This window comes from Nannospalax galili, unplaced genomic scaffold (assembly GCF_000622305.1).
Source record: "Nannospalax galili isolate Female #2095 unplaced genomic scaffold, S.galili_v1.0 scaffold660, whole genome shotgun sequence".
NCBI lineage: Eukaryota > Metazoa > Chordata > Mammalia > Rodentia > Spalacidae > Nannospalax > Nannospalax galili.
In genome coordinates this window covers 2,080,092-2,106,047 of record NW_008349073.1, presented here as the reverse complement: position 1 = coordinate 2,106,047, position 25,956 = coordinate 2,080,092, and the positions used below count along the sequence as shown (strand labels likewise).

Sequence of the window (25,956 nt, the reverse complement as noted above, 5' to 3'; positions counted from 1 at the left end):
CCTCCCAAGTACTGGGATTAAAGGCATGTGCCACCATACCTAAAAAAAAAATTTAATTTAGACAGGTTCTCACTATATAGGCCTGACTACCCTGGAACTTGCTATGTAAACCAGGCTAGCCTTGAACTCAGAGATCCGCCTGCCTCTACCTCTGGAGTGCTGGAATTCAAGGCATGTGCTACCACACCCTGCTAAAAAAATTTTAGTATTTTAAAATTAAAAAAAAAAAAAAAAGAAACTAGTGAAATGGTAGAGCATTAACTCAAGAATATTTAAGAGATAATGGCAATACAGGATAACATCTCAAAACAATGCATATTTGGTTATAAAACAAAAAATTCTCAATATCTACTCTATCAAACTATTGCATTTCACAGGGGGCTTAAGACCTTCTTCTCCCAGTCTTTTAGTGTAGAATAGAGACTGATACACAGCCAATAATCAATGAGTACCAGAAATATTATATCTATGTGCTCACCTAAGAAACATGGATAACTATACCTATCTCAGGCTAATGATCAAGGTAATGCACATTACATGCTCAAGTCATACCTTTATTACTATATGTATACACACACACACACACACACACACACTCACATATATATATATATTTTTTTTAATGTTATGTGTATGTGTGTATTGCCTGCTTGTAGGTAAGTGCACCCATGTCGTGCAATGCCCAAGGTCAGAAGAGGCAGTCGGATCCCCTGGGACTGGAGTTACGGACAGTTGTTAGCTGCCATGTGGGTGCTGGGATTCAAATCCGGGTCTTCTGCAAGAACAATCAGTGTTCTTAACCGCTGAGCCATCTCTCCAGCCCCCTTACTATTATTATTAATAATACAATACTAATAATAAAACTGCAAACATCAGCTCTAGCCCCTAAAAGCCACTATCTTCTAGGCATAGGGAAAGAACACGTTTCCCTTACCTCAGCCTCTGGAGAGGCAGCTGCAAGGCATTTTTGAGCTGCTTCTTGAGTCATGAACTGTGCAAATGCACAACCTGCACAAAGAAACAAAATTATGTGAGACCCCCTCTCCCCAACTCCCACAGTAAACAAAAAACAATACTGCAAATAGCTACAGTCTGACACAAATGGAAGAGGTAAGTAGAATCTGTTTACTAAACACTATGGGATAAGCATATGCTAACCAGTGAAGGATCAAAACCAAACATTAAAGCATATATGTTCTCAGTGAAATTCTACTATTTATATTACCCCTTTTAATGTGTCTTAGCACTTTGGTCTCATCAATTCTTTCCTTAATAATACCAATATGAAATGTAAAGAAATCCAGCTAAACATGTGATTCAACATCACTGAGTGCCTAGCTGAGGAGTAAAAGATAAGGCAGAACTATTTAACCCTGAAATTAATTACATCTATCTCACAGTCCTAGAGTCACTTGGGAGGAATCAGATAAACAAAAGATCTGCCTCTTGGGGTAAAAGAGGCCACTACTTCATGAAAACTGTGGGAAACCAGAAAGTGATAAGCTAAATTCTTGGCTCATGTTCTAGAATCTCCAAAAGGCTTACCTTTCATTGGTTAGATACAAGACCAATCAACCCAAATGAATTTTTACTATGGATAAGAACAACTTTATAAGAGTTTACCTCATAGTAAATTTCAAAAAAGAAACATCTTTCATAATCTATTGTTGGTCTACCTTAAAACTTTAAATATTCTCTCATATACGAAAACACCGTCATGTCTGCCAGAGCTACTGGGCAATTCTCTGTGCTCTGCAGGAATAAATTGTACCAGTTAATATAAAGTGCACATATAGTAGACCAACCCAAGGGCCACCATCTAGGGAGATCTTCTCTAACTCCTCCAAACAAGGCCAAGTGCTCCTATTTCCATGTCCCCACCCTCAGTCTCTTCTCATATCTCACTGAGTACTAGTCAGAAAGTATCTTCTCAAATAGAATAAATACTTCAAGAATAAGAACCATCTATCACAGCATAGAGAATTAATAGATACCCAGTAGAAACACAGTTCAACTTTGGTACCCATAGAGTCTGCATTAGTGGATTCAACCATCCACAGAACAAAAATATTTCAGGGGGAAAACTATGTCTATACTGAACATGTATGGACCTGTCTTGTCATACTCTAAATACAACATAACAGTAATTTATATTTGTTAGGTATATAGGTAATTTAAAGATTATTTAAAGTATACAAGAGGTATGTGTAAGTTATATGAAAATACTGTACCATTTAATATAAGGTACTTGAATACCCACAGATTTTGGTTAAATGCCATGATCCTGGCACAATCCTCCATGGGTACTTCAGAACAAGTGTAATGAAAAAAATATAGGGGTCTGGGGTAAAGATTTCTAATAAGCAGATTAGCCTAGTCAACCAATATAAAGAAAATACTTTCTCTTAAAGACTAAGTTTTTTTTTTAAGATGTAAAAAAAAAAAAAAATTTATGTATGAGTATTTGCCTGTATGTATGGACATGCACCATGTGAGTGTCTGGTGCCCAAGGTGAGCTGTCCAATGTGGGTGCTATGAACCAAATCTGGGTCCTCTGCAAGAACAGCAAGTACTCTTAACCACTAGGCCACCTCTCCAGCCCAGGATTAAGAATTTTATCACTGGGAATTTCTATCAAAACTAGGCTCAGTCTTAACATTTCCCTAAAAGACTGTAACTTTTCTAAGATGAAATGGCATGCTGGGAGAAACAAACCATAGGAGGAGTACAAAGCTCAGGAGCAAAAAGAAAAGGGGATTATAAAAATTGATTACATGGTAGGAAATGACAATACATTTAAAAAATCAAAATCAATAGGAGGTAGGAATTGACTAGGCAGTTAGGGCAAAAAGACCCCGAAGAAAAGTAGCCAGTTTCTTGGCTAAAACTCACAATGTCCTTGGGCCTCTTAGCAACATACTCTATTCCAAAGGCCAAAAATGTCACAAGTATTTGGAAGCTTGTATCTAATCCTTAAAAGATTTCAGGGTTACCTCTTCAGAGGGGGGAAATATTAGAGTAGCCAAAAGCCCCATAAAAATAAATAAATAAATAAATCAAAGAAGAAAGAGTACATGAAGTTATCAGAAAAAAGTGATAGGGAGGTATGGGAGGAGTTAGAGGCGAGGGAGTGGGCATGGATTTGATCAAAACACCTTATATGCATGTATGAAATTCTCAATAAATTTTTTTTTTTTTTTAAAAAAAGAAGAAATCAGCCACCATGATGTTGATGGTGCCATTGCTGAACCTTCCTGATGACTGAAAGAAAAAAGAAATAAAACAAGAACATTGTTGGGTTAAGAAAAAAAATGGCAGGATAAAAACCCATCAGTCTAGCACATACTTCCTTTAAAAAAAAAATCAAAATCATTAACTGCTAAGATTAATAGATCCCAAAAGATATTTAGCAAATTAATTATAAACTATTCTGAAAAATATCAATCTAATAAATGTGCACTTAAGGATAAAAGTATGAGCTGGAGAGATGGCTCAGAGATTAAGAGCACTGGCTGCTCTTGCAGAGGACCCCGGTTCAGTTTCCCATATGACAGCTAACAACCATCCATAGCTCCAGTTCCAGGGGATCTGACACTTCTTCTGATCTCTGTGGGCACTGCATGACACATATGCAGGCAATACACTCATACACATAAAATAAAAATAATAAATAAAATATTTTTTAAAAAAGGATAAAAGTATGCCAGGTGTGGCTCATGCCTTTAATCTTAGCATCTGGAAGGTAGAGGCCAGCAGATCTCTGTGTGATTGAGGCCAGTCAGGTAGGACTACAGAAAGACCCTGTCTAAAAACATAAAAAAACATAAAAACAAACAAAAAAAAAGGTTAAAAGAAAATATCATACCTGTATTTTGAGCATTCTAAAAAATTCTAGTTGACCATTTTTAGAAAAACGAACCAGAAATGAAGAAGTTCCAAGAAGCATAACTGATTATTAGAGCCAAAAACACTTTATTACTCTAGTCATTTTACCGGTTTAAAAAAAAAAAATTAGCCAGGCATGGTGGTGCGTGCCCTTAGACACAGCATTCAGGAGGCAGAGGCAGGCCGATCTCTATGAGTTCAAGGCCAGCCTGCACTACATAGCAAGTTCCAGGTCAACTGGAGCTACAGAGAGACCCTGTCTCAAAAAAAAAAAAAAAAAAAAAAAAAAAAAAATGGCGCTGGAGAGATGGCTCACCAATTAAGAGCACTGACTGCTCTTGCAGAGAACCCAGGTTCAATCCCTAGCACCCACATGGCAGCTAAAAACCATCTGTAACTCCAGTTCCAGGGAATCCTATGCCCTCTTCTGACCTCCTCGGGCTTTGCATGAAACAGGTGTGCCTATATGCATACAGGCAATATATTCATATACATAAAATAAAAATAATAAATAAAAAAAAAATAGGGCTGGAGATAGCTCAGCGGTTAAGAGAAGCCAGGTTCAATTCCCAGCACCCACATGGCAGCTAAATGCCATCCATAACTCCAATTCCAGGGGATCCAATACCCTCTACTGACCCCCAAGGCACTGAACAACATGGGTGCATTTACACATATGTAGGCAATACACTCATACACAAAAACACTCATACACAAAATAAAAATAAAATAGTTAAAAAAAAAAAAACAAAAAAACCTTAAGCCCACAATGGTTAAGTGACTTGCCCAAAATCACAAAGCTGGTTGGTGGCAAAGCAGACCGTCATCTCTAATCTCCAGGGAGCTGTTCAGTACTGCCTTACAGTATTTTTAGCTGAGTGAAAGTGAAAAGTGATTAAGTCTTTTATCAATTGAAATATAAGAAGGTTGCACCGGACGTGGTGGCACACCCCTTTAATTCCAGCACTTGGGAGGCAGAGGCAGGTGGATCTGAGTTGGAGGCCAGCCTAGCTGACACAGTGAATTCTAGGCCAGCTGGGGCTACAGGGAGACCTTGTCTCAAAAAGATCCCCCGCCCAAAAGAATCAGAACAGATGATGAACTCAAAGCTTGAGACAGTTAATCTCTGTCTACCTGCCTGGATTTAGAATCACCTACGGGATTGAGGCCATACCCTTTGGGAATATTTGTATTTCCAAAGAGGCCAGGGAGAGATCCTCCCTGAAGACGCATGGTACCACTTTATGGTCTGGGGTCTAGAGGCAAAATAAAAGAGGAAGCAGGAGAAAATGAGCAGACCCCCAGCAACCGCTTTGCTCTGCTTCCTGGCTCACTATGACGTGAACTGTTAGCTCTTCTGCCATGTCCTCCCCACCATAACAGACTGAATATTCTCAATGCAGGAGCAAAATAAACGCCTCCTGATTTGTACTCCAGGTATTTTGGTCATAATTATAAAAAAGCTAACTAATACAGTAGTTGAGAGAACGACCACCATAGTCCATTATGTCAAAGATTATAAATGAGTTGAAGAGATGCTTACCTAACAAGTACTAGAATGAACTCTTAAGAGTACAAAATTAATACCATTAAGGAAAACTATCTCAGGCAGCACTCCTACAACATACTTTTCTTTCTGACTGCTACCATGCAATAGTTTCTCCATCAGTTCCATCTCTAAAAGCATCAAAGGAAAAAAAAAGTTCCCCAGTAATTTCGAGCAATGTAGAATGATTAATACCCATGAGATGCTATCACATTTGAAATGCAAAGGAGAACAACAAATGAAATTCATTACCCTAAAGTAAATAAGAGCTTAAAAAGCTTAGACAAAATTATCACTGGCAAAGCCATTAAAATGATGACTCTGACATCCTGGAAAACAACCTTAAAGGTCCTTGAGCTTCTATGATAGTCAAGGGGCTGGACAGACTGTGGACTACCCAGATGGCACACATTATGCACTCTTGTAACCTAGCTGGTGGCTTGGTGGCAAATACCTTTAGAATGCTCTGTTTCTGGATGCAAGACAATCCGGACATATTTAAGAGCACCAAATTGCTGGAGAAGCTCCCCAAGTTCTTCTTCCTCTGAGTCAAATGAAAGGTTTCTATGGAAAAAAATCCAGATCAAGAAAGGTCAATGACTAAGTAAGATCCTGAGTTTCAGTTCAAGGCACATGAATTAGACATCAACTAGGATGGCTCAGTTGTTCACAACCATCCTCCCTTGTACAAAAATAGCATCAAAAATAGTATATGAGTGGCCCCCAGTAGACAGACCTCTGCTATGTGACTCTGTCCCTTGGTCCTCTGTCCTTCCTATATCAATCCCTGCAGCAAACTGAATCTCTCATCTAGTAATTTGAAACTTAAATACACACGAAAATTTTGCTTAGCGACAGAAAACATGTATGCCTTCATTTAAAAAAAAAAAAAAAAGCATCCCAGAGAAAAGACTCACAATCTCCAGCAGCAAAAGTGCACAGCCGTCCACATTCTCATATCCTTCTTGGCAACTCTGACTCATGAACCAATCAGTGTTTACCCAACAAATCCCCTTTTTCTTTTTTGGGGGGGGGTGGGGGCGGGTCTTTTTGAGACAGGGTCTCCATGTAGCCCCAGCTGGTCTGGAACTCACTATGCAGATCAGGCTGGTCTTGAACTCACAGAGATCTGCCTGCCTCTACCTACCAAGTGCTGGGATTAAAGGCGTGCACTACCATGCCCCTCACAAATCCCCTTTTTTCACATATAAGGTACCTAAATTAGTTTCTTTTACTACAATCAGAAATTTTCACAACGTAGTGAGCAAAGTTCTCCATAGCATTAAATAGCCATTTTCCCCTCTATATTACTATGTAGCCAGGTTTCAGTTAAAATTTTCCAAAAGTTAAAAAAAAAAAAATCCTTCAACGATCACAAGGTAAGTAGGGGGTGGGGGCAGAGAATAGGAGCTGTATGTTGAATGACCTTACTCTGAAGATCCAAAACTTTTTTTTTTAAGGTAGGCTTATCTTTATTTTTTTAATTATTTATTTAATAACCACATAATTAGAAGAAGCATTTCATTACAACAGCATTGACATATTCAATAACAATTTCCAGAGCTAAGATGTATCTCTTTCAAAATTGGTTGAAAATTTTTAGGTTTACAGTTAGATTAATACAGTTATACAATGTTGTACTCAGTATAAACCCTATAAGACATAAAACTGAATGAGGTTTTAACCTTTAAAAAAGATCTCCATTTCATTTTTAAATACACTGTTTCATACAGAAAAACTCATTTTTTTTTTTTAAAGGCGTGCGCCACCATGCCCGGCTTTTATTATTTTTTATTTATGTGTATGAGTGCATTGCCTACATGTATGAGAGTGCACCGTGTAATGCAAAGCTGCAGAGGTCAGAAGAGGGCTTTGGATTCCCCTGGAACTGGAATTAAAGACGGTTCATAGCCACCATGTGGGTGCTGGGAATTGAACCCAGGTCCTCTGCAAGGGCAGTCAGTGTTCTTAACCAGTAAGCCACCTCTCCAGTCCCAAACTCATTTTTAATGCAACTAATGCTTAGATGTTTGCACACGTGTCTCTAATCTCCGTATAGATTGTTACTAGTCAGTTGGTTGCTTTCTGAGATCCCTGGCACCTGAGCATGGATATAAAGTCATCAGGTAGATTTCAATGGTAATGTTTTTCACATCTACTAATTAACATGAAACAAATTTTTATGCTTCTTCCTCAAATATAATTTTTAATTTATTGATTTGTGTGTGTGTGTATTTCATACAGAACATCCCAATCTTATTCATCTATATCTATATACTATACATCCCAAGTGGCACCCTCCCATACACCCACCCGCCACTGGAATCCATATACTCAGTCATCCCTGTTACTGTCCACTGTGTTTTCAGTGCCCACAGCCATTACCCAGTGCTTGTCCATCTGCTGAGTCTAGTCAGCCTATCTAGAGTTCCTTGTTTTAGGAAGATCAGTTCTTCCTCACCTAGCAGCACTCGGTTGCCAATATTCCTTTAGATTAAGACTGGAGTCTGTTGTTCATTTTCCCAGTTCTATGCTGGGTTACTGTCTGGGAGTCTCTTGGGCCACCCTGGACAACAACTCAAAGGAAGGTATCTCCTGTCTGGCATTGTTTCTCGTTATGTAGGCTTTAGCTATACAGATGGACTCTTAAAAGAATTATATTGATCCCTTTAATCTTTGGTCATACTTTCCTTTTGAGTGTAAGACCATATAGTTGGCCCAGATTAACCAATTTATTTTTACTCTTAAGGTCATTTGAGGATCTGTTCCTCAAGGGTCACATGGGCTTGGGAGGAGTCCCTGGCTCCTTTCTTTTACCAGTTCCGCCTTTGTGAAGATAAGTCAAAGGTCCTGCTCAACAGTGGATGGCTTCACCTGGAAGTATGAAGCCAGGTGAAATGTTTCCTCTGTTGTGACCCTCCTCTTTATAGACTAGACACTAGTTCAAGTCCATCTGGTGGTCTCCATGGCCTCCCTGATCAAGACAGGTGACTCACCACAGTTACAGGACATTTTGAGAGATGCTCCATAGTCCCCTGGAACTTAGTCGACCTTGGAGGGCAAGGAGCAAAAACTGTCCTTTAAGTCCCTCTGACCAAATTAGTATAGGCCTCAAAGTATGGCTGTTAAACATCCAAGGTTAGTTCCACCAGTCTAGTACTTTTAATTACCATGTGCTATGTAGATAAAGCTTGGGCAAAGACCAAAGATTCTCAGATAAACCTTGACTAGACATATATTATGTTCCTTGAGCTAGTTGTATGGATAATTTTTCAGTAGATTGTTGGACTAATATGGGTCCCTCTGGTTTTTTTAAAAATTAGCTCTAGGCATTATTTATCTCTCACATTATCTAACCCTTCCACCATGGTTTTCCCATTTAAAGTGCCCCATTTTTCCCATTTCTCCCTTAAAAATACCCTTCTCCTATGCGCCCACCTCTCTTGAGCTCCTTCTTTCCCTTTATCCCCAAGGTTCTTTATATAACCCTCCCTCCCCCTCCCCTTTATTAACACCTGTTTCCTACTGTTCTTCTCTTTTAGATTCTTTCTTTTCCTTTACCTCCCTGATTCCTTTTCATTATCCTGGTTCCTGTAGTTATGTCTGGTTACATACTTATCAGAGTCTGGTTCTAGGATCCACATGAGTCTGGTTCTAGGATCCACATATGAGGGAGAACATATGTCAATTTTTTTTCTGAGTCTGTGTTACTTCACTTAGTATAACAGTTTCTAGTTCCATCCATTTACCTGCAAAATTTCATGATTTTATCTTTCTTTACTGCTGAGTAAAACTCCATCATATAAATGAACCACATTTTCATTATCCACTTGTCAGTTGAGGGACACTTAGGTTGCTTTCATCTTAGTTATTGTGAAAAGAGCAATAAACATGGATGTAAAAGTGTCTCTGCAATAGGATAAGTTCTTTGGGTATATGCCAAGGAGTGGTATAACTGGGTCAAATGGGTAGGTTCATTTGTAGTTTTTTAAGGGTTCACCACACTACTTTCCATAAGGGTTGAACCAGTTTGCAGCCCCACCAGCAATAGATGAGTGTTCCCTTTTCCCCACATCCTCTCCAGCATTTGGTATCTTTTATTCTCTTAATCTTAGCCAGTCTGACTAGGGTAAGACGACATCTTAACGTGGTTTTAATTTACATTTCCCTAATTACTAAAGATGCTGAACACCTTTTAAGATGCTTCTTAGCCATCTTTATTTCTCTTTTGAGAACTCTCTGTTCAGTTCCTTAGCCCATCTTTTAATTGAGTTACTTCCTTTCTTGTTTTTGAGTTCGTTATATAGTCTAGATGTTAAACCTCTGTCAGATGTGTTGCTGGTGAAGATTTTTTCCCATTCTGTGGGTTTTCTCTTCACTTCCTTGGATGCTTCTTTTGATGAACACAAGCTTTTTAGTTTAACGAGTTCCCATTTGTTGATTCTTGACCTTGTTTCCTGAGCAATTGATGTCTGGTTTAGAAAATCGTTTCCTACACCTATTATCTTATAGGTTATTGCCAATGTTTTCTTCTAACAGTTTCAGAGTTTCAGGCTTCACATTGAGGTCTTTGATCCACTTGGAGTTGACTTTTGTGCAGAGTGAAAGATAGGAGTTTACTTTCATTCTTCTACAGGTGGAGATCCACTTTGCCAGCACCATTTGCTGAACATGCTGACTTTCCTCCAGTGAATGTTCTTGACCCCTTTGTCAAATATCAAGTGGCTGAAATTACATGTACTCATATTTGGGTCTTCAATTTTGTTCCATTGATCTACAGGTCTATTTTTGTGCCAGTACCATGTTGTTTTTATGATTATGTCTCTGTAATACAGTTTAAAATCTGATATAGTAATCCCCCCAGCATTGCTCTTAGTGCTCAGGGTTGCTTTGACTATCCGAGGTCTTTCATGCTTCCTTATGAATCTTAGGATGTTTTTTTTCCAATTCTGTGAAGAATGTCTTGGGAATTTTTACTGGCATTGCATTGAATCTATAAACAGCTTTTGGTAGGATGGTCATTTTCAGAATATTAATCCTTCTAGCCCATGAGCATGGGAGGTCCTTTCATGAAGATCTAAAACTTTTACAGTCACTTTTTTTTTGTTGTTGTTCTTTTTGAAGCAGGGTCTCCCTGTAGCCCCAGCTCTCCTGAAACTCACTATGTAGACCAGGCTGGCCTTGAACTCACAGAGATCCGCCTGCCTCTGCCTCCAAAGTGCTGGACTACAGGCGTGGGCCACCATGCCCGGCTCTGTCACATTTTTATTTAGAGCATGTGTGTGTGTGTGTGTGTGTGTGTGTGCATGTGTGTGCGCATGTGTGTGCTCATAGAACACGTAGTAATCAGAGGACAACCTGCAGGAATTGGTTCTCTCCTTCTACCATGTGGATCCTGAAGATGAAACTCAAGGTTGTCAGATTTGGTGTCAAACACCTTTACCCCCTGAGCCATCTCACTGACTGTCTTGCAATGTGTTAAGGCTAACCTGAACTATGAAAATGCCCATCTACTGCAATCAATAGGGCTGAAATAGTAACAACAATAGGCAATGAAACCTATTTCCACTCTCTATATCCCCATGGAAACAGAAGGCATATATTACTGTATTCTAGACATTACTTTAAAGGAGAACTTAGGGGCTAGAGATATAGCTCAGCTAGTAGAATGTTTGTCTAATATATACAAAACCCTGGGTTTGATTCCCAGCACCACATAAACTGGGCATGGTGGTATACACCCATAATACCAATACTCAGGAGGTAGAGGCAGGAGGATCAGAAATTCAGTCACCTTGGCTATATAGCAAGCTTGAAGCCAGGCTGGGATACATGAGACTCTGTCTCAAAAACAAATAGAAATAAACAAGAGAAATAATCTAGAACAAATGATGTCATCCCAAGTATTTCCCCTAAAGGCCAGAACCAGTTGATTTGAATTATGTTCCAAAAATTGCCACCCCAATTACAAAGAATGAAATCTAAAAAGGACAAGGACCTGTCTTCTGCTTTAAGTTCTTACGCTCCTACATTTCTCACTGGTTTTGGTCCCTCAGATCAGATGTGCTAAATGATCTGATAGAATCTACCTTTCGTGCCAGAGACTGGGATGAGGGGAGAAAATGAAAGGGAAAAGGGAAAGGGGAGAGGGAGAGAGGAGGATCAAGGGGAATGAGGGAAAGGCTAGGAAGGAGAGGAGACCTTTTCAGACTTTGTAAACATTAGTTTTGGCACAAGGCATACCTGATAAAAACTGTTTTCCCTTCATTCACATCAGAGGGTAACTTCTTTTTCTTTGAGACTTGTACCTCTAATATTTGAAGAAAAGAAAAAAAAGAAAAGCAATTCAAAAAAAACTAATGCAAGCCATATGACAAAGGGCTAACTTCTGAAATATTTTGTATAAATTAAAATTTTTTCAATGGATAAAAGATATACAGTTTAATATACTAAAAGATGCTCAGACTGAAAGGAAAACAAAGCACAGGAGCTGGGGGTGTAACTCAGTGGTAGCATGCATGTTTAGCATAAACAAAGACATAAATGCAATCGAGGAGGAGGAGGAGGAGGTGGAGGAGGAGGAGGGGGAGGAGGAGGGGGAGGAGGAGGGCATCATTGACATCAGAAAGAAAAGCAGGATTCAAGAAATGAGATAGTACTTTTTATTCAGATTAGCAAAGCCAAGAAAACTGAAGGAACCCGATGTGGTAAGGGTATGAGAGGGAAAACTCCCATACACTGCTGTGTCCATATAAACTAGAACTTTTGAGGGGAAAGCACACATATATATTCGTATATGTGCATATGCATGATTTATAATGTGTTAAAATGTTCTTTAGGTATATAAGAAAATCTGGTTGTCTCTGGGAACGTGCCTTAAGAAGCTTAGGAGAGTCACTGCTTGAAGAATAAATACTGAGGCAGGTGTGGTAACTCATGCTTATAATCCCAGAATTTGAGAGGCTGAGGAAGATTTCAAGTTCAAGGTTAGCCTGGGCTTCATAGCGAAACCCTATCATTAAAAACTAAACAAACACCAGGTGTGGTGACACACACAGGCGATAAGATCCAGGCAAGCCTGCTCTACATAGTGAGTTCGAGGCCAGCTGGAGCTGCAGGAAGACCTTGTCTCAAAAACAAACAACAAAAAAATCTGTGAGATCAAGGCCAGCCTGGTCTATAAAGTGAGTTCTAGGCCAGCTGGGGCTACAGGGAGACCCTGTCGCCAAAAGGAAAAAAAAATACACACACACAAAACTCCAAAAACAGTACACAAAAGTATTGTGGAAAAACAAAGATTTGGAGGGAGATTTGGACTGATGTGAAACTTTCTATATTAAACTCTTCTGTATTTTTTAACATCCACTCGTTATCATACCTTTCCCACAAGTTGTTTAGATGAAAGAATGATAGGAGGTAGTTGACTCTGGGCTGTGGGCTACAGGGTCTCACTGTTCGTTCAGTGTAAAAGCTTAGCTTTTATTCTCATGAAAAAAAAAAAGTTTATTTCCTTCATATTTTTACATGGTCAAATCAACGTGCCAGACTTACTAAAATGGAAGCAAAACGGCTGAATAAAAACATCTACACAGACAAACCCAAGGACCAATTACTGGCCATCTCTCATTCTATAACGACCTGCCTTACTCAGTAAATAGGTTTATTCTCAATAAAGATAGCAACAAGAATTGATAAGAGTTTTACAAAATGCTCCCAGAAGTCCTTGTTATGAACTGAACTATGTCTCTCCAAAATTCATATACTAAAGCCCTTAACTCCTGAGGTCATAACATTTGGAAACTTTAGAGAGGTAATTAAAGCTAAGTGGAGTCACAAGGGCAAAATCTTAATCTAATAGGACTAGTATCCTTACAAAAGGAGGAAGAAAGACCAGAGTTTATTTTTTTCTTTCCCTGACAGAAAAAGGCTATGTGAGGACAGCGAGCAGGGAACAGTTTACAAGGCAGGAGGAGAGCATCCTCAGGGACTAATCCACTGGCACTTTGGTATGAGAAAATCTAACCTCTAGAATGGTGATAAAACAAAATTATTTAAATCACTTAGCCTATGGAATTTTGTTATGGCAACATGAGTTATTTCCATTTCAACTCAAAAGAGGTTTGGGGTTTGTTTTTTGTTTTGTTTTTTCAGTCTTTTTGAGACAGGGTCTCCCTGTAGCCCCAGGTGTCCTGGAACTCACTATGTAGACCAGGCTGGCCTTGAGCTCGCAGAGATCTGCCTGCCTCTTTCTTGGACAAAACTTGAAGAGGTGCAGACTTGTGTTGTTGGTGTAAAAATCCCAGGTCTGTTCTTTAGCAGTTGAAAACTTACTCTTTTCCCCCTTCAGAAGGTTTGTTAATGCCTTTTTCTTTTTAATAAATTAACTGTGGATCAGGATCTCATATTTAAGGTTTTCTGAAAGGGATATGACTATTTTTACAAGTTCCAGTTACTAGAACTTTGCTGAGCCGCTCCCTTTGCCTCTTCTACATGAAGTGGTGTCTTGATTTCTGAACCCCCTTGATTCAAAGGCAGGATTCTTCAGAAGTCACCAGCTGCAGAAGAATTGCTTGTTTCCGCCACCACGCCTGGCTGGGTTTTTTTTTTTTTTTTAACTTACTTTATCCCCATCTCAACTCAAAAGAGTTTTTTTAACCTACTTTCATATAAACATGTAATATATCCTATTTATCGCACTATTCATCCAACTTAGACAATCAGAAGTCATAGCACTATGTGAAAGAGGCCCAGGCAGAACTGGTGTGCATTTCTCAGTAACTGATTTAAAGCTAGGTTTTAAATTCCCTAAAAAAGTCTTACTTCTCAAATTTCACTCCAAATTTCACTTTTTAAAACAAAGCAAAAAAAACAAACAGGCTCAGGATGTAGCTCAGTTGGTAAACTACTTGCCTAGCATGCACAAAGCCCTGGGTTGAAGCCCTAGAGAGGCATAAACTGGGTATGATGGTGCACACCTGTAATCTCAGCACCTTGCTGGTGGCGTCAGGAGGATGAGTTCAAGATCATCCTTTGGCTACATACCAATTTTGAGGCCAGCTTGGGCTATATGAGATCCCATCTCAAAAATGAGAAAAAGACCCAGGTGTGGTTGCGCATGCCTTTAATCCCAGCACTTGGGAAGCAGAGGCAGGCAGCTCTCTTGAGTTTGAGGCCAGCTTGGTCTACATAGCAAGTTCCAGGCCAGCAGAGGCTACAGGGAGACCCTGTCTCAAAAACCAATAAAAAAAAGAGAGAAAAAGAGAGAAAGAGAAAGAAAAAAAGCACACAAAGAAATGAAAATAAAATTTCCTTGTCAGCATATAACAAAAAATTGATAGAAAAACTATGTGAAAGAGGGCCAGGCAGAACTGGTGTGCATTTCTCAGTAACTGATTTAAAGTTGAAAGACATTTATGAAGATCCAGGCAAACCTTCACCCTCTTGCTCTTCAGCGCTGCTCTCACTCTGCACCAGTGCTTCCCCACTGTCAGTGCTCCCTCCTTCCTCCAAGTCACTGTCCTCTTCAGAACAGTCTTCGTCAATGTTTTCTGCAGAAGTTGCTTTCTTGACTGCTCTGCAATGGCACAGTTCAGATCTAATGATCTGGCTGACAGAAACTACTGAATTTCACTATACATGCCAAGTCTGCAATGAAGGGGACAGGGAAAGCAGGAGTATTTTCCTCTCAGGAAAAATCCCATGTCTGCCCCTAATGTCTCAGAATGTGCCTACCTCTTCTGAATTTGCACATGCGTGATCACCTTGGATTCTTTAGTCTCCTCTTCATCTTTTTCCTCACTGTTACCATCATCATCGTTTTCACCATCATCATCTTCTTGCTCTTCTACCCTGCCATTCTTTTTCACTGATTCCTGATGTTTAGGTTCATAGCTCTTCTCTGCAACTATGGAGGAAGATAAAGAAAGGAATTCATTTAATATGTAAAACAGGTTATTTTAACAGGAGTAACTAATATTTCAAGTTTCTAGTTTCTTCGGTTTTTTTAGACTTTTGTATTTTTCCTTACTATATGTACAGTTGGCTCCTCATATCCATCGGTTCCACATCCTCAGATTGAACCAACCACAGAACAAAAATATTTTTAAAATACTGTGTCTGTACTGAATATGTGCATTATCTTGTCATTGTTCCCTGAATAATTCAGCATAACAACAACTATTTACATAGCATTGCATTGTATTACATATTACAAGTAATCTAGAGAGGATTTTAAATGTATGAAAGAAATGCATTGATTCTATACAAACCTATACTATTTTACATAAGGAATTTGTAAAGGGTATCCAAGGAGAATCTGTGAAACAATTCTTCACAGATACGAAGAGATGATCGCAAACAAGTAAACAAAACCCTTACCACCCAAATTAGATTCCTCTGGACTTTGTCTTTCTCATCAGGAGCCTGAAGGTTAACCTGGCCCAGAATGGGAGAAATAGCAGCCAAAGCTCTGCAAACAGCCCACTACAGCAAATACAATGCTCATTCTGAGCCCTGCCATGAATTTTAGTCTCAGTAGTCTCTGAGACCCTGGTGGCTTAAAAGTATTTGTTTCTCTGTTCTTATTGGTGTATTACTATCCGTGAAAAGCTGAGAAAAGAGCAGTTGAGAGAAGAAGGAACAAACCCTCCTCACATGAGCTCATGCATCAGGAGTGGTTTTAGACTCAGAAGATCCTGTGTCTAGGGATCAGATCACCAGACAGTTCCATATGAATTGACAAGTAGTCCTAGGCTCATTTCTGAACTCATGGGAATTTGGAGACTTTCCAGCATGCTTTGTCTTATTCTTTTAGCTAATCGTGTGCTCCGGCTATCTCCTCAATATTATCACTCTGATAAGCAGGCTCCCTTACACTTTATCATAAACACAAGAGTCATTTCCATCCTCCCACCCAAAATATACAACCTTCCTACCCAACACTAGCACACCTTACCTGGGGCAGAAGCATGCTGGGTATCTTTGTATTTATCCTTTGCCACAGCCCAATCCACAGCCACAGTCCGCCCTGTCAAACAGAGAGGTGGTATTAGAAAGACTTTTCTCCTTTTAACAGCCCTACTTCCTACCCTGCTCTTACAAGGACCAGGATCCAGTTCCCAGCACCCATATAGTGACTAAAAAACATCCATAATTCCAGTTTTAGGGGTTCCAACATCCTCTTCTGCCCTTTGTAGACATTGCATGTACATGGTGTACTTGCATACATGCAGGCAAAGCATTTGTATACATATAATTTTTTTTTAAAAAACTCCCAGCTGGTAGCACACACCTTTAATCCCAGCACTAAGGAGGCAGAGGTAAGCAGATCTCTTTGAGTTCAAGGCCGGCCTACTACAAGATACTGTCTCAAAACCAAAACAAAACTATAAATGCTCCCAGAAGCTCTTTTTAAACCTTAACTCTTTTAACAATCAATATAAAATTCACTTTTCTACACAGCCACCACAGCTTGGATAGTATGAAGTAAACAAAGAAAGATTTGTACCTCTTTCTGGTTATGCTAGCAAGAAGCAAAACAGGCATTCTGGGAAAAAAAAATGGACCTCCTACCTCAGAAGTTAGGAAGTAACTAAGCTAACCCTTCTTTCAGCACAGTACCTGATAATACCAAGAATAGAGTCAGTTACTGTAACAGCCATGGCTGTTGACTAGTTGTCACAAACAAAAAAGAGGGTCCTGGGGCTGGAGAGATGGCTCAGTAGTTAAGAGCACTGACTGCTCTTGCAGAGGACCCAGGTTCAGTTTCCAGCACCCACATGGTGGCTAACAACCATCTGTAACTCCAGTTCCAGGAGATTCAATGCCCTCTTTTGACCTCCAAGGGCACTGCATGACATGGGTGCACTTACACACACACAGGCAATATACACCTATACATTAAAAAAAACAAACAAAAAAAAAAACTAAAAGAGGGTCCTAGAAATCAACACGCACCTATCAAAGGTTATTTCCAGGATGCCCATTACGAACTTCAAAAGACACTCATACCAAAAGAAGGAAAGAACCCTGGCATGAGCTCTGTCAAATTTAACCTAAGATCAAATACCTCAAAAATTTCATCAAAAACTGGCTATGGTGGTACACGCTTGTAATCCCAACACTCAGGATTGTGGAGGAAGAAGAATCAGAAGTTCAAGGTCATCCTTGGTTATTTAGGAAATTCAAGGCCATCCTTGGCTACATGAGCTACTATTTTAGCAGTAAGATTCTCCATAGTGCAAACATCTTTTGAACACACAGAAAAATGGGTTACAGGGTGAATTCACCCATGCACCAGAAATATTTGGGTCATGATATGAGTACAGAAAACTTACCTCTTATCTCTTTCATATTCATGCCTTTGAGAGCTTTTCCTGCTTCTAGGAGGTTTTTGAACTGAACAAAAGCAAAACCACGCATCTTTCCATCTGTGTACAAATGTACAAAAAGTTAAGAGGCAGTGGGAGAAGCCAACAGAACAGGAAGAAGATTACAGCAACTCGGGCTGACAAGGCCTGCCATCAGCCAGGAGGTCCCTTCCCCAAAAGCAACAGTGTCTGTCCTCCAGTTGGATAGACCCTGACTCAGTCCTGAGAGCAATGAGACAGTCTGAAGCCCCGCATGGTGGCACACACCTTTAATCCCAGCACTAGGGAGGCAGAGACAGAGGCAGGTGATCTCTATGAGTTCCGGGTCAGCCTGGTCTGTGAGTTCCAAGACATCTGGGGCTACAGGGAGACCCTGTCTCAAAAAGACCAAAAACAAACAAACAAACAAACAAAACTCAGTCTGAAACAGCTAAAAATACCATCAAGGGAACAGCACTATCATCTGGGCTTTCACTACTTGTACTATGCCAAATACTTCATAAATATATTGTCTAGGGTTCACAAATAGCATGACAGAAAACTGTATTTATAGTTCAACAATATGGAAAAGATAACAATAAATAATCTTCATCAAATCTACACCAAATGAAGGTGTACTAGTACCTGTCTTCCTTGGGATATTTACTTCCAGAACAGTTCCATATTGAGCAAATACTGTTTTCAAGTCATCTTCTGAACACTGAAGCCAAAAGTGAAAAAGAAAAATGAGAAACATTATCACAACAAATAAATATGAAACACCAACTACTAAGTTCATTTGCTAGAAAGAGTGAATATTTTTATTACTTTTTTTACTTTCAAAGAGTAGGACAGCAGCCTGGTATGGTGGAACACACCTTTAATCCCAGTACCTGGGAGGCAGGGGCAGGCAGATCTCTGTGAGATCAAGGCCAGCCTGATCTACATAATGAGTTCCAGGCCAGCTAGAGCTACAGGGAGACCTTGTCTCAAAAATAAATAAATAACAACCTCCTCCAACAAAAAAACAAAGACTAGGACAGGAAACAGCTGTGAACAAATGACAGCTTACTTTTTATACAAGAAGCCAAGAAAAAGCCAGACATGGTAGGTAGGGTATACCTGTGATCTCAGGACTCAGGAGATGGAAGTAGGGGGATCAAGAGTTCAATGCTGCCAGGCCTGGTGGCGTACACCTTTAATCACAGCACTTGGGAGGCAGAAGCAAGTGGATCTCTGTGAGTCTGAGGCCAGCCTGGTCTACACATTAAGTTCCAGGCTAGCTGGTGCTACAGGGAGACCCTGTCTCCAAAAAAAAAAAAAAAAAAAAGAGTTCAAAGCTAGCTTTGGCAAGTTCGAGGCCTGCCTAAGCTATAAGACACTGTCTCAAAAAAGAAGGAGAGAAAAAAAGAGGCTGAAAAGCCATTCCCTTTCTCAGTAGTGGCTTCCCTAAAAGGAAAGCATCTTCAACTTAGTGTCCTTAATAAGTTATTTTTTTCATTACTTTATTTTGTGAGTATGGGGAGAGGGAGGCATGCATGCTCATGAATATGGAGGTCAGAGGACAACTTAGAGTAGATGGTTTTCTCTTTCCACCAAGTGGGTTCTGGAGATCAACCTCAGGTTATCAGCCAAGAGCCTTTCTGTTGAACTACTTTGCCACCCTTAGTAAGTTCTTATTTATATAGGCCCAATTTCTCTGCTCAACAGACTAAAGTTCATTCCCAAGATAAATTAAGTCCAATGATAAATGCAATCTTGAATAAGGAATTCCACCAATTAGCATGCCTTGATTCCAGCATCCTTCAGAACATACAATTAGTCCATGGTCACTTACCTTAAAGCTGAGGTTCCGGATAATTAGTCTGGCTTTCTTATCTGCCACTTTGGCTTTCTTGGCCTTTGGCTCCTTCTTAGGAGACTCTGAATTTTCTAAAAAGTAAGAGACATGGGATAAATCTGAGACCCACTTGTAGGCTAGACATCAGAGGGAAGAAAGGTACTAGTAATAGCATTTACCATAGAGTCAAGTATGCAATATCTAGAACAGATTTTCCAGACTGAGAAGCAGGCAAATGAATATCAAAACACACGGAAGAGTTTTGACATCAAAAAGAAAACCAGTAAGTCTTAAGTTCTGGAAGCCACCTCCAGGCTACTCTGCCTTTCACTTTCAGCATTCCTCCTCACCCTGGGAGAAGTGCTAGAAACTCACCATTTTTCCTCTTTTCCTTGGACTTGTTCCTCAGTTTTTTCTTGGCAACAGTCACATTGATCTTGCAACCTTCAAAGGTGGTGATCTCCTTAAGGGCCCTCTGACCATCTTCCAGCATTGAGAAAGTAACATAGCCAAAGCCTCGACAGGCCTTGCTCCCTGGAAGAAGGCAAGAAGGAAGGAAGTGAGGGAGTAAAAGGACAGAGAATCAGAGTCAAGAGCACCTAACCATTAAATCCTCAAAGCCCACACTAGCAGGTATTCTGCCCACCCATCCTGGGAGCCATCTACCAAAAGTTCCAAAAGAGAAAGAAAGGAGGCTGGCAAAAGTAGCTCCTTCCCCACTTTGCTCAGAATTATGAGGCTTCCTCTTTCTTCTAATATGCTATCTTGCTATTATTTCTTCTTCTTACTCCAGTCCTGATAATCTTAAGAATATGATGGACTCATAATACACATTAGGCCCCCAGAGAAGAACTTGACATCAAAGTGAAAGACCATCAGGAATGGCAGGAAAGATACATTATGGTAGGTTTGAAAAATCAGATTATAACAATGTATTTTTCTTAAAAGAGATCAGTAATAATAACTAAGAGAACCTCAAAAAATAAATGGGGGCTGGAGAGATGGTTCAGTGGTTAAGAGCACATATTGCTCTTCCAGAGTTCAACTGAACCTGAGTTCAATTCCCAGCACCTACACTAGGGACTTCACAGCAAGATGTATCTCCAGTATGTCACTCACATATGCAACACACGTATATACAAAATTAAAATATAATAATAAAATTAAAAGCTTTTTTGTGTCTTTTTGAGAGTCTCCCTGCAGCCCCAGATGAACTAGAACTCACTATGTAGACCAGGTTGGCCTTGAACTCAAAGATCCACCTGCCTCTGCCTCCCAAGTGCATAGGATTAAAGGCTATGCCCAGTTGAAATAAAAATATTTTTAAAATAATAAACACTGCTTCAGAAGCCTGTGAATATTACTACTATATTATCAAGACCTTAGCTATCCAGTATCAAATCTTTCCAAAGCAGGTACAAGTCTCTGGCCTTATTTTAGGTTCAGAACACTCCAAGCTAGGTACTATAACCATTACCATCCTTTCTTTTCAAAGAACAATTCAAGATAGAGAAAAGTAAGTGACTGACAAAAACAGGTATTGAGTTAATTCCTCCTTACCAGCCCCATGGTCTTCCACAGGAGTCCACACAGAAGAACATTAGGACAAAAAAGATGGATAATGATATATATCAACTGTAGCATACCATGGCCTGTTTTTGTTGTTTTGTTTGAGACAGGGTCTCTCTGTAGCCCCAGCTGGTCCAGAACTTGCTAAACAGACCAGGCTGGCCTATATCTTACAGACATCTGCCTGCCTCTGCTTCCCAAGTGCTGGGATTAAAGATGTGCCCCACCATGCCCAGCAGGGACTGGTTTTGGGGGAATTTTTTGTTTTTTTGTTTGTTCTTTTGTACAGTAAAACTATATTTATTGAAAAAAAAAATTCTGCCCAAGACCTACAGAACAACTTTTGATTATATCTGAATCTTCTCCAGAGTACAGACAGGGCACTAATCCATACAAACTAGTTATAAAGCTGACACCTGGCATACTGTGACATGGAGACTGATTTCTTTCCTTTTGAAACTCCCACTCACAAAAGTCACTCACTCATCTTTCAGAAAAGACGAACAAGAAAAATTAAGACCCTCTGTCATCAGTACAACCAAAAATAAAGCTGCTCAAATGTAAAGTTCAGTGCCCAAATAAAATCAAATAAAAATTATGTCTGCACGAAGAACTCTCAAATACACTAGAATCATCACAATCCTAAAACATGACTATCTTAAGCCGGGCGTGGTGGCACACGCCTTTAATCCCAGCACTTGGGAGGCAGAGGCAGGCAGATCTCTGTGAGTTCAAGGCCAGCCTGGTCTACATAGTGAGCTCCAAGACAGCTGGGGCTACAGGGAGATCCTGTCTCAAAAAAGACCAAGAGGGGGAAAAAAAAAAAAAAAAAAAAAAAAAAAGAAATGACTATCTTAAAGTGGTCTACCACTATTATTGGGAAAAACCTCACCCTACCTCCATCCCTACCCCTCTATACAAGTGCAACACTCATGTTTCCTATTCATCTCATTTGTCTAGATAGTAGAGTGCATAGTTTTCTTAAAAGGAGGGAGAGAGATTATTAAGGCTTTAGACCAAAAACTCAAGATTTAAGGTAAGATTTCACAAAGTTTATATTCCAACAACTCAAAGGAGAATTTCCATTCATTGGCCTGTTCTTTTCTGGAACACAACTGCCTGGTATTGCATAGCAGCTTTTTTCCCCAAGTTGTTTTGACACAGGAAGAAATGCAATGTATATTAGAGCCCAGGACACATACAGATTCTTTATATAAAACTGAAATATGGTCAGGCATGGTGGTGTAATACCTGTAATCCTAGAATTTGGGAAGCTGAGGCAAAATTGAGTTCTAGGTCAGCAAGACCTTGTCTTAAAAAAAAAAAATTCTTGCAAATACTTATCCTTTATCATATATGGATATACATATGGATATACACACATTTAATTATTTTACTTCAGACAGGGTCTCCCTATAGCCCCAGCTGGTCTAGAACTCACTATGGAGACCAGGTTGGCCTCAATCTCACAGAGATCTGCCTGCCTCTGCCTCTTGAGTGCCAGGCTATTGTTGTTGTTTTTTAAAATCTAGTCAGAATCCACTTGAGATCCACTACTGGGTAATAATTTGCAGTTTAAGAAAGATTAATGTGGGGCTGGAGTGATAGCTCAGCGGTTAAGAGCACTGTCTGCTCTTGCAGAAGACCTGGGTTCAATTCCCAGCACCCACATGATGGCTAACAACTCCAGTTCCAAGGGAATCTAAATGTCTCTTCTGATCTCTGAGGGCACTGCAGGAGACTGGTGCACTTACACACATGCAGGCAATATACTCATACACATAAAATAAAAATAATAAAGTTTTTTTTAAAAAAGAAACATTAATGTTGAGGGCCAGTGAGATGGTTCAGCAGGTAAAAGGGCTTGCCATCAAGGCTAACAACCCGAGTTCAATCCCTGGTACCCACATGGTAGACAAAGAGAACCAACTCCAGCAAGTTGTCCTCTGACCTCTACATGTGCTGTACAGCACTTGTGTGTGCACATGCGCACACAAATAAATAAATAAATAAATACGTACATACATACATACATAAATGTAATAATTTCTTTTTTTAAAGAAATACTAATGTTGAACCAAGAGTGGTGGTATGTGACTATAATACCAGCACTTGGTAGGTAGAGGCAGGAAGATCAGACCAGCTTGAGCTACAGAGAACCTGTCTTTAAAGAAAAAAAAGAAAATACATTAATGTACTACAGTCTCACTCCTTCAATTATATCTATACTTAGAATGACAAAGTTAGGCAGGTGTCATGACTTAAACAGCAGTCAGAGAGCCACGTTAACAATCCTAATGATAATTTCTGTAACCAAGAAATAGAAGCTAAGAATGAAGTATTTGCACATATCAGGCTCCCTAGTCACATACTCAGAAACCATGCAAGGGAAGGAAGAGTCTCTCAGATGCCAGATCTAACAGTTGCTTTGTTGAAAAGCAAAGAGGTAGCCAGGTAAGAGATATCTGGTGAGTTGGAAGAGAGCTAAATGTGTGTTCTGGGTAACGTGTATCTATCTAGGTGCCCCTGGAGTCTTGTTAAGAGAAAGAAATGCTCCTACATTAAAACCCTTACAATTCTTTCAAACCCTAATACATGCCAACTCCCCACACTAGGTAATCTAGTGTACAACAAACAAAATGTGAAGCACATAGTGAGCCAGTAAATCTCTCCAGTGACTCAAGCCAAAACCTTAGCATCAGACCTGACTCTCTCCTTTTTGATGCCTACTCTATTCAGTAATCCTCTCAGCTTTATCTTAAAAATGTCCATATTCCAACCAACTTTTCCTACTATTGCTTTCATCTTGAGTCAATACCATTACCTCTTACCTAAATTACTCAAGAAGGCTCCAAATGGTTTCCTTGCTTCTGTTCTAGTCTCCAAACATCTATTCACAACACTGCAGCCAGAATCATTCAAAATATAAATCTGACAGACTGTCATTACTATTCTCTGCTTAAAACCAGTGGCTTCCTCACAGAAAAATAAAAGTCTGCAATGGTCTGCAAGGTCTTATCTATTGTCTTTTCTCTTCCCTTCATTCACTTCCCTCCGGTCACCCTACCACCTTCTCTCTCCTCATAAAACAAGGACATGACAGGCCGGGCATGGTGGCACACACCTTTAGTCCCAGCACTCAGGAGGCAGAGGCAGAGGCAGGCGGATCTCTGAGTTCAAGGCCAGCCTGGTCTACATAGCAAGTTCCTGGCCAGCCATGTCTACTTTAATACTCTTGAGACTGTTGCTTCTTCCATATGAACTGCTTTATCCCCTAGGAAGACTAAGTCCACTCTCTCACCTCAAGCCAGCCTTCCTTGGCCACCCTACCTACACACATATTATCACCATATAGACTGCCTTGTGTTTTGGCTGCCTTTCCCACCATGACTATATAAGCGAGAGATTCTGGTTTAGTGTTGTCCTGTATGGAATATGGGATTAAGACTCTCTGCCCTATAAGATTGTTGAGAAGATGAAATAAGATAACCTGTCAGGGGGCTGGAGAGATGGCTCAGCAGTTAAGAGCACTGCCTGCTCTTGCAGAGGACCTGGGTTCGATTCCCATATGGCGGTTACCAACCATCCTTAACTCCAGTTCCAGGGTAATCTGAAGCCCTCTTCTGACTGCCGCGGCATTGCACAACACGGGTGCACTCACATTCACGCAAGCAATACACTCATACACATAAAATAAAACTAAAAAAAATTTTAAAAACAAAAGTAAATATATATATAAACCTGTCAAACTCACCCTGCCTGGCAATCAGCTGGCTCTGAATAATCTGTATTGGTGCTTTATTGTTAGTTTTGTGGGGGTTTTGTTTTGTTTTGACAGGGCAGAACTTGGTGGGTAGACCAGGCTGTCTTCAGGACTCTCAGCAATCCTTCTGCCTCAGGCTCCTGAGTGCTGAGATTACTGGCAGGAACCAACACATTCGGTTTAGATATTAGCCAATTTCTTTGCATACGTGAACGCGAGTAATAAAGGGAAACCGCAATAGAAACTTAAGTGGATGGTCTGCATTTTATAAACCGATCCTATTGGTCCATCTACAGCAGAGTCAGTTTAGAAAAGAAACTCAAGTCCCAGTCCCTTACCTTTGGAGCAACTAAAGAACTATATACCTAGGGCCTGGCGTGCCTCACGCCTTTAATTCAAGCATTCAGGAGGCCGAAGCAGGACTGCAAGGAGTCCGAGGTCTTTCTGAGCTACAGAATAAAGCCTTGCCTCAACAAACAAAAAAACAAATAAACAAACAGTAACACAAAAACTATATAGCTCCCTGAAATTCGGGGAGGTGTTCTCGCCGCCATCCGACCCCCAGCCCTCTGCCATCATCCCGCCTCCTACCTTTCTCAGTGACCACGAAGCATTGCTTCACCGGCCCCACCTGACTGAACAGCTCCTCCAGCTGCTCACTGCGGGCGGAAGGCGGGAGGCGGCCCACAAAGAGAGTCAGACCGGCCATGAGACGGGGAAATGGGCGCGTGGTGGTACAAGCGAACCGCACCAGGGCACGCGAGGGCTCACTTTGGCCGGAAGATCAAGCCAAGTTGCCGGGAGACTCCGGAAGTACCCGGTGCTCAAAAGAGTCCGGGGTGGAAACGCAATGGGAAAGGAAAGAAAGGTTCCGGAATGAAAACTAGTGCGGTCCTGGGGGCGGAGCTTCTTGAGCGTCTGCTCTTTGCTCAGTCCCAGCACCGCCTCTGCCACTGAGGGAAACTCATCAACAATTTACTCAAAATCTCTTCACCAGGAGATCGAT

General features: G+C 40.3%; 1 protein-coding gene across 1 annotated transcript in view; it reads right to left on the bottom strand.

The window, feature by feature from the left end:
* The window catches only part of Rbm28 (RNA binding motif protein 28), a 42,288-nt gene extending 16,539 nt beyond the window's left edge, over nucleotides 1-25,749 (bottom strand). Inside the window, exons 1-11 of the mRNA XM_008846391.3 lie at nucleotides 25,542-25,749; nucleotides 19,994-20,152; nucleotides 19,616-19,710; nucleotides 18,424-18,499; nucleotides 17,767-17,859; nucleotides 16,386-16,457; nucleotides 15,164-15,335; nucleotides 14,863-15,005; nucleotides 11,675-11,741; nucleotides 5,886-5,995; nucleotides 935-1,008 (exon numbers count right to left, since the gene is read on the bottom strand). Coding sequence (XP_008844613.1) covers nucleotides 935-1,008; nucleotides 5,886-5,995; nucleotides 11,675-11,741; nucleotides 14,863-15,005; nucleotides 15,164-15,335; nucleotides 16,386-16,457; nucleotides 17,767-17,859; nucleotides 18,424-18,499; nucleotides 19,616-19,710; nucleotides 19,994-20,152; nucleotides 25,542-25,659 — 1,179 coding nt within the window. The 5' untranslated portion in view covers nucleotides 25,660-25,749. The remainder of the gene's footprint in view (nucleotides 1-934; nucleotides 1,009-5,885; nucleotides 5,996-11,674; nucleotides 11,742-14,862; nucleotides 15,006-15,163; nucleotides 15,336-16,385; nucleotides 16,458-17,766; nucleotides 17,860-18,423; nucleotides 18,500-19,615; nucleotides 19,711-19,993; nucleotides 20,153-25,541) is intronic.
* Nucleotides 25,750-25,956: the final 207 nt, after the last annotated feature.